General features: G+C 36.0%; 2 protein-coding genes across 2 annotated transcripts; one reads left to right on the plus strand and one right to left on the minus strand.

Moving 5' to 3' along the window:
- Positions 1–1,397: 1,397 nt before the first annotated feature.
- Positions 1,398–6,654, plus strand: LOC130935810 (putative phospholipid-transporting ATPase 9). Its single transcript, XM_057865717.1, has 10 exons — positions 1,398–2,182; positions 2,364–3,691; positions 3,781–3,891; positions 4,015–4,291; positions 4,383–4,471; positions 4,569–4,677; positions 4,791–5,000; positions 5,097–5,321; positions 5,405–5,596; positions 5,685–6,654. Exons 1-10 carry the CDS (start codon positions 1,790–1,792, stop codon positions 6,345–6,347), a joined length of 3,597 nt encoding a protein of 1,198 aa, XP_057721700.1. The 5' UTR covers positions 1,398–1,789; the 3' UTR covers positions 6,348–6,654.
- Positions 6,655–7,142: 488 nt separating this feature from the next.
- Positions 7,143–8,096, minus strand: LOC130935821 (probable calcium-binding protein CML15). Its single transcript, XM_057865729.1, has one exon. The coding sequence runs from the start codon at positions 7,928–7,930 to the stop codon at positions 7,433–7,435; it is 498 nt and encodes a 165-aa protein (XP_057721712.1). The 5' UTR covers positions 7,931–8,096; the 3' UTR covers positions 7,143–7,432.
- Positions 8,097–8,385: the final 289 nt, after the last annotated feature.

Below are 8,385 nucleotides of genomic sequence, written 5' to 3' on the forward strand. Positions count from 1 at the left end.
AAAAGAAGACGACAATAATATAGCGCGTGCAATCACACTCTTTTTAATGACAGTGATTTTTGTTGGTGTTAAATCTACTTAATTAGACTTGGACAATAATATTATTTGGATGTGTAACAAATTTATTCTTTTATTATATCTTGAGTTAAAAATGTGAAACGCTTAAATAGCAAAAGTAAAAAAAAAAAAAATTGTCTAGTTATAAATCTGAATCTAAATCTAAATATTGTTCATGTATAATGGCGGAACTTTAATGGTACCAATCTTGGTTTCGAGACAAAAAACTTTCTAGAAAACCTATATGTGCAAAATTTTCAGCGCGCTCATTAATTAGCCTCCAATTATTTATTTGAAAACTTGAATTAAATAAAATTTTTTCATCTTAGCAGTTAGCATTTAATTCGGGTTCTCCTAAACTACGCCAACGCTATACTTGCCAGCCAGAACCTGTGTTCTATAATCTATTCTACTATATTTGTCATTTGACAACGACACATGAATTGGCTTTAAATACATGTTACTTTCTGTAGCTATATTTTTATGTTGTATTTTACTATTTTTATATATATATTTAGTATTTTAATACATATTTTATATACACAATATTTAATTGTGGTTGATTTTTAGTATAAAAGTGGTATGATTTAGTATATATTTGTATTAATTCAGATATGTGTATATTTCTTTTTATATACATATTAATTATTATGAAAATATTGATATTAAAATGATATCAATTATAAAAAGAAATAATTATAATTTTATAGGTATTAAGAATATTTGATGTATAAATAATATTATTATATTTATATATGTCATAGTAATTAAGTCATTATTTGTTAAGCAAAATATATCTTTTGTTTTTGATATTTATAATTTTTTTTTATAAAATATCTCTAATATTTAATTTTACCAAAATTATCCCTAAACGTTAACTGCTCTAAATTATTGACGAACTTGAACAATCTAGCAGTTCGATAACGCAAGCTGTAACGAAATAATGTTTTACTGAGTAAAAAAAGTTATGAAATTAGAGAAAATAAATTTGAATTATATATATTTAGACGTGTTAATTTGCTTTTATACCTAAAAACCGGTCATTCTTATAATCCAATTCATACAAGAGCATGATGTTTCTTTTTCACCCCAGGAGAAAATGTTACACTACTAGAAGAAAAGAATAAAAAAGAAAACTTTGTGAAGAATATTCATGTATTCGTCCATTACGTGAGTCTTGGAGACCAAGCACAGGGAAAGCATATAGAAACATCTATTAAATTATAAATTTTCACATGTGCAACTTGGAAAAAGTCCATGAATTTGTAAGAGAGAGAGTTTTGGTCAAAATGGGGTGCTAAGTCTTCTTTGTAAATTTCTCAATCAAAGACATTGCCGTGTTCTTGTTCCTATTCAGTTTCATTGACAAGTTATACCTTTCAGCTTCGGGTAGGGAAGGGAATTAGAGGGAAATGAGAGCTATAATAATAACACCTTCTTCATCTTCGTCATTATTCATTTATTAATTAAATATTTTTTATTCTCTCTGTTCAAATTTCATTACTTGTATAATAAGGTGTCCTTTTTCCTTTCTGGGGTCTTATCAATTTGTCTTCATCACTCTTTTCTTTTTTTAGTTCAAGAGTACAGAACTTTTTGTATAGAACTTGGTTTGGTTTGGTTTAGTTTGTTCCATTCTTTCATTCATTTGGTTCAATAAGATCTTGGGCTGGTATCAAAATCTGGTTTTTTGATTTTTTGAGGAGCTTGATTACTTGGAGATTCAACAAAAATGGCTGGTGGAAGGAGGAGGAAGCACCATTTCAGTAGAATCCATGCATTCACTTGTGGTAAAGCTTCAATGAAAGATGAACATTCTCTTATAGGTGGACCTGGTTTCTCAAGGAAAGTTTATTGCAATGATCCTGAGCGTGTTGAAGCTAGTCTTCAAAATTATGGTGATAATTATGTTAGGACTACTAAATATACATTAGCAACTTTTCTACCAAAATCATTGTTTGAGCAGTTTAGGAGAGTTGCAAATTTCTACTTCCTTGTGGTGGCAATTTTGTCCTTCTTTCCGGTTGCGCCATACTCGGCGATCAGCAATGTTGTTCCTTTATTGGTTGTGGTTGCTGCTACAATGGCCAAAGAGTTCATCGAAGATTATAGGCGAAAACAGCAGGTAATATACTAATATTCTGTGATATGGTGTTAGCTTCAACTTAAATTATGTTAATTACACTTGTTTTGTTATGAAATATGTTCAATTCCTTTTGGGTCATTTGCATAAGTAGTATACTAGACTAGATTCTGTTACTTTTGATAATTCCTAGGTTGATAAAATTGTGTCTTAATTTCATCAGGATATTGAGATGAATAACAGAAAGGTTAAGGTACATCGTGGAAATGGTGTTTTTGAAACATCTAAATGGAGAAATTTAAGGGTTGGAGACATAGTGAAGGTGGAAAAGGATGAATTTTTCCCTGCTGATCTCATCTTACTTTCGTCGAGCTATGACGACGCGATTTGCTATGTTGAGACCATGAATCTTGATGGAGAAACAAATCTGAAGCTGAAACAAGCACTGGAAACAACTTCAAAGTTGCAGGAAGACTCAAACTACCAAAATTTCAAGGCTATTATCAAATGTGAAGATCCAAATGCGAATTTGTACACATTTGTAGGCAGCATGGAGTATGAGGATCAGCAGTATCCTCTTGCACCTCAGCAGATACTGCTTCGCGACTCGAAGCTGAGGAACACAGATTTTGTGTTTGGTGTGGTAATCTTCACTGGTCATGATACAAAGGTTATGCAGAATGCAACAGAACCACCATCAAAAAGAAGCAAAGTTGAGAGAAGAATGGATAAGATTATCTACTTCTTGTTCTTTGTTTTGATTTTGCTTTCTTTTATTGGGTCCATATTCTTTGGGATTTGGACAAACGAAGACATTGATGATGGAAGAATGAAGAGATGGTACCTTAGGCCTGATGATACCACAGTTTACTTTGATCCCAATAAACCAGTGGAAGCTGCACTTCTTCATTTCTTGACAGCACTTATGTTGTATGGTTACTTGATTCCAATCTCCCTCTATGTATCCATCGAAATTGTGAAAGTTCTTCAGAGCATTTTCATCAACCAGGATGTGCACATGTACTATCCAGAAACTGATAGGCCGGCGCATGCTCGCACATCGAATTTGAATGAGGAACTTGGTCAAGTTGACACCATCCTTTCGGATAAAACAGGAACTTTGACTTGCAATTCTATGGAGTTCATCAAGTGTTCTATAGCCGGCGTTGCTTACGGACGAACAATTACAGAAGTTGAGAGAGCTCTATCTAAGAGAAAAGACTCACCATTTGGACAAAGGTCTAACAACAATGTTGCAAAGCCATCCATTAAAGGCTTTAACTTCACAGATGAAAGGATCATGAATGGAAATTGGGTCAAAGAGCCTCATGCCAATGTCATTCACAACTTCCTAACTTTGTTGGCTGTATGTCATACTGCAATACCTGAGGTTGATGAAGTAACTGGCAAGGTTTCGTACGAAGCTGAATCGCCGGATGAGGCAGCTTTTGTGATTGCAGCCAGAGAACTTGGGTTTGAGTTCTATGAAAGGACACACACGGCTATTTCGCTGCGCGAATTTGATCCCAGAACAGGCCAGAGAATTGAAAGGTCAGTTTACTTTTCTTTTTCTTGGATATCAAGTCTTCACAATCTGATTTCTTTTGCATTAATAACAGCATGTCATTTCACTTTTTCAGGTCCTACAAACTTCTAAATGTATTGGAGTTTAGCAGCGCGAGGAAGCGAATGTCTGTAATTGTAAGAGATGAGGAAGGGAAACTACTACTACTTAGCAAAGGCGCCGATAGGTTTGTAATCTTGTTCTTCATTTCTTAGACATACTAGTTAAAGATTTATATAGAAACCATTTCAATCTTGTTTTCTTAAGTTCTAAGCATTAATTTCACTTTCATTGTTGCTTGCATAAACAGTGTCATGTTTGAAAGACTTGCAAGAAACGGAAGGGAGTATGAAGAGAAGACTAAGGAACACATTAGCATTTATGCTGATTCTGGTTTGAGGACCTTGATACTTGCGTATCGCGAACTTAAAGAGGAAGAGTACAACCAATTCAATATAGAATTCACAGAGGCCAAGAACTTAGTGAGTGCAGATCAAGAGCAAATTGTAGAGGAAATAGTAAACAACATGGAGAAGGATTTGATTCTTCTTGGTGCTACTGCTGTTGAAGACAAACTTCAAGATGGGGTAAGTTCATTTCCCCCCTGAAGTAGAGGAAACAAGATCCTTGCACTCTTTTTTTCGCTTGTGTACTTATGAATCGATTCGTCGTGTGCAGGTTCCCGAGTGCATTGACAAACTAGCACAGGCTGGGATTAAGCTATGGGTTCTGACTGGGGATAAAATGGAGACAGCAATCAATATTGGGTAATTAGTTTAATTTCAAAGATTATCTGTAAATTTTGGATTCCTATTTACAAATAACATGATGTAACTAATTTGGTTTGTTTTTTTGTAACTGCAGATTTGCTTGTAGTTTACTCAGACAAGGGATGACACAAATCATAATTAGCTCAGACACCCCAGAAACCAAATCACTGGAAAAAATGGAGGATAAGACTGCTTCTGATGCTGTAAGCCTCAAATTTGAACTATAATTTCTTTCAATAGGCATAGTTTGGTATTCCAATGTGCTTCAGGCAATGATATGTTGTATGATTCTGATGGAACTTAACTGATTCTTTAGGCCATGAAGGCGAGTGTTCTTCGTCAAATACAGGAGGGAAAGAAACTACTTTCTAGATCAGATGAAAACGCCGAGGCGCTGGCTCTGATTATTGATGGGAAGTCTCTTACTTATGCATTGGAGGATGATGTCAAGGACTTGTTTCTTGAACTTGCTGTTGGCTGCGCGTCTGTTATATGCTGTCGTTCGTCTCCCAAGCAGAAAGCACTTGTAAGTTTTACTTGGTAGTTTAATGTTCCTTTCTTATTCATGTAGAAGATGAAAATTTTCAGTCTCTTAAAAGGAATTTCTGTTATAATAATTCAGGTCACAAGGTTGGTTAAGAATAAAACTGGAAGTACAACTCTAGCAATTGGAGACGGCGCAAACGATGTTGGAATGCTTCAAGAAGCAGACATTGGAATTGGTATCAATGGTGTTGAAGGAATGCAAGCTGTTATGTCAAGTGATATTGCAATTGCGCAATTTCGATTTTTGGAACGCTTACTTCTTGTGCACGGACACTGGTGTTATAGAAGGATCTCATCCATGGTAACAATCTTGTCTTGTGTTTAGTGTTTACATATTCTGTTGCTAAGATTGGTTTTGACAAACTTTGTCTTTGTGTTTGGCAGATATGTTACTTCTTTTACAAGAATGTCGCCTTCGGCTTCACTCTGTTCTTCTTTGAGATGTATGCCTCATTCTCAGGACAAGCTGCATACAATGACTGGTTCATGTCACTCTATAATGTCTTCTTCACGTCGCTACCGGTGATTGCGTTGGGAGTGTTCGACCAAGATGTCTCTTCTAAAATATGCCTCAAGGTAGAGAGATTAGAGAATCCTTCAAAACTCAATTGTGATGCCACTCATTTTCATGTCATAACATGTTGCATTTGTGTTCATTTTTCAGTTTCCACTACTATATCAAGAAGGTGTGCAAAACATCCTATTTAGCTGGAAGCGAATCGCCGGCTGGATGTTCAATGGTGTTGCTAGCTCTGCCATCATATTCTTCTTCTGCATTAACACATTGCAGCACCAAGCATTCAGAAAAGGCGGCCAAGTTGGCGAGATGGAAGTCCTCGGGGCCACCATGTACACTTGTGTAGTGTGGGTGGTGAATTGCCAAATGGCATTGTCCATTAGTTACTTCACTTATATTCAACATATTTTCATTTGGGGAAGCATTGCATTATGGTACATATTCCTTTTAGCCTATGGAGCCATTACTCCAACCATCTCAACCACTGCCTTTAAGGTCTTCGTCGAAGCTCTGGCCCCGGCTCCATCTTACTGGATCATCACTCTGCTAGTCCTTGTCGCCGCACTCCTTCCATATTTCACCTACGCTTCCATCCAAATGCGATTCTTCCCCATGTTCCATCAAATGATACAATGGATAAGAAAAGATGGACAAACAAATGATCCAGAATACTGTAATGTGGTGAGGCAGAGATCAATAAGACACAACACCGTTGGATTCACGGCTCGTTTGGAAGCTTCCAAGCGATTCGAAGGGTCTAGACGCATGGAAGCATCCTTCCATATAGAAGGGAGAGCTATGCACCAATGATTGCAGACATTTTTCTTTCTCCCACTTTTTTTTGTATTGTAAAATTCATCCATGAGGACATAGATGTAAATTTTTTCATAGGCTTTGAGGTACAACCTTCTTCCAATTGTACATATTTAAGGTAGAGCAAGCGTCTTCCTCGGGGCGCGACACCAGCCCTTTACCTTGGATTTTGTTCAGATGATTATGAGTTTATGATATAGCTTCTTCATGATCAAAGGAAGGTTATGTTAAATAATCATGTTAGTAAATTTTGATGTATTCTTTCATTCATACTATACTACACTTTGTTCATTATTATTCAGAAGATGTTCTGGCTACATAAAGGGTACAGATTAAGAACTTGAAACCAATTCTCATTATTAATAAACAATGAAAAGAAAACTATTTACATAGATAAAGTTTATGCAGGCATATTTCAAACTTAAACACATTAAGTAGGATGAAACATAGAGAGATCAAAACAAAAGCTCCAAAAAAACCAGCAAAATATCTTATTTGTGTAACTAGCCCTGCCATAAACAGTTCTTATGATTGTGATCTAACAATAAAATAACGAGCCAAATTGTGACATTGTTGTCCTGTTGTCCAATTTCTGAATTGTCAAAATGTGTGTTGAAAACACTCATTCAACAAAACCAGGCGTTGACAAATATGCATTTACTGGTATTTGGCAAAGCACTAACTTCCACTACTAATTCAAGTAACTGACATCTCATTATTGTATATTCTTCAAGTTGAATACACCATGTCATAATTCATAGATCTAACTCCTAAATTATGCAGTCAGAAAAATTCAAATTCAAAATCACCAATCTACTATTTCAACAAATCAAATGCCCTTATTTGATTCCATATTTCATACGAAGATAATAGCACCGTTACATAGTTTGACATATTTAACTAAAATATATAACATAATATATATCAAACTATCAACATCTTAGATATTATCTTCGGATATCTTCGTGTCTGAGTATTCACCAGATACTAACAGAAAAACTACAGAATTATTATAGTACAAGCTACAGATCAAACAAAACAATGAAAAAGAAGAAAAGAAAAACACAAGAATCTACAAGAAGTTAGTCCAATGAACTTGTTTTCTTCTTGAGTCCTAAGAAATCAGATGCAGAGCGAGACATGATAGCTGCAAATTCATTGAAGCTGATAACACCATCACCATCCGTGTCAGCCTCCTTGATCATCTCAGTCAGCTCGCGGTACGTTAACGGCTGGCCCATCTTCGCCATTGCACCGGCCAACTCGGCAGCCGAGATATAGCCGTTGCCGTCGCGATCAAAGCACTTAAACATGGCAAGTAACTGTTCTTGATTAAGCAGAATCTGAGCATCCATGTCCGGCATTATGGCTCTGACGAGTTCATTGAACTCGACGGAGCCATTGCCATTGGAGTCCATCTTTTTAAGCAGTGCTTGGAGTTGGTCACCCGAGGGTTTCATCCCGAGTGACCTTAGGAGTGCCGCTAGCTCCAACATGGTCAGACTTCCGTCTGAATCCATGTCGAAGCGAGCGAATATCTCCCTCAACTGGTTAAGTTGCCGGATTTGAATCTCCGACATGACAGGTAAAATCGATATAATTAAAAATATGTATCTAGAACGTTACAACAAAATATGTGTAGCTGCATATAATGTTGACTTGAGAATGGAGGGAGGAATTAAAGGTGGAAATGATGATTTGGTTTTTGTTTTTGAAGGAAAACAGAAAGCGCGTCGGTGACTAATTCAGCAATCATGAGCCATGATTTATATAATAACTGTTTTTATATTATATAATAAAGTCAGCCAAGTCCTAGTATGTGACTTCTTGGAAACTCAGACATTCTTGTCTTACTGGTAGTAGATTCTTGGTTCTAGTAATTTGGACATGGTCATTGGGTACCGGTGTCAACCAGGGCCTACGGGTGGCAGACGTCCCGACCCGACAAAGTCCACCAATTAAACCTTGGATCAATTCGAGTTAGTCAAATAATTAATTCATTTATCTATTTAAGTAAGTGTTTAGATTTAAATAT

This window comes from Arachis stenosperma, chromosome 1 (assembly GCF_014773155.1).
Source record: "Arachis stenosperma cultivar V10309 chromosome 1, arast.V10309.gnm1.PFL2, whole genome shotgun sequence".
In the NCBI taxonomy this organism is placed as follows: Eukaryota; Viridiplantae; Streptophyta; class Magnoliopsida; order Fabales; family Fabaceae; genus Arachis; species Arachis stenosperma.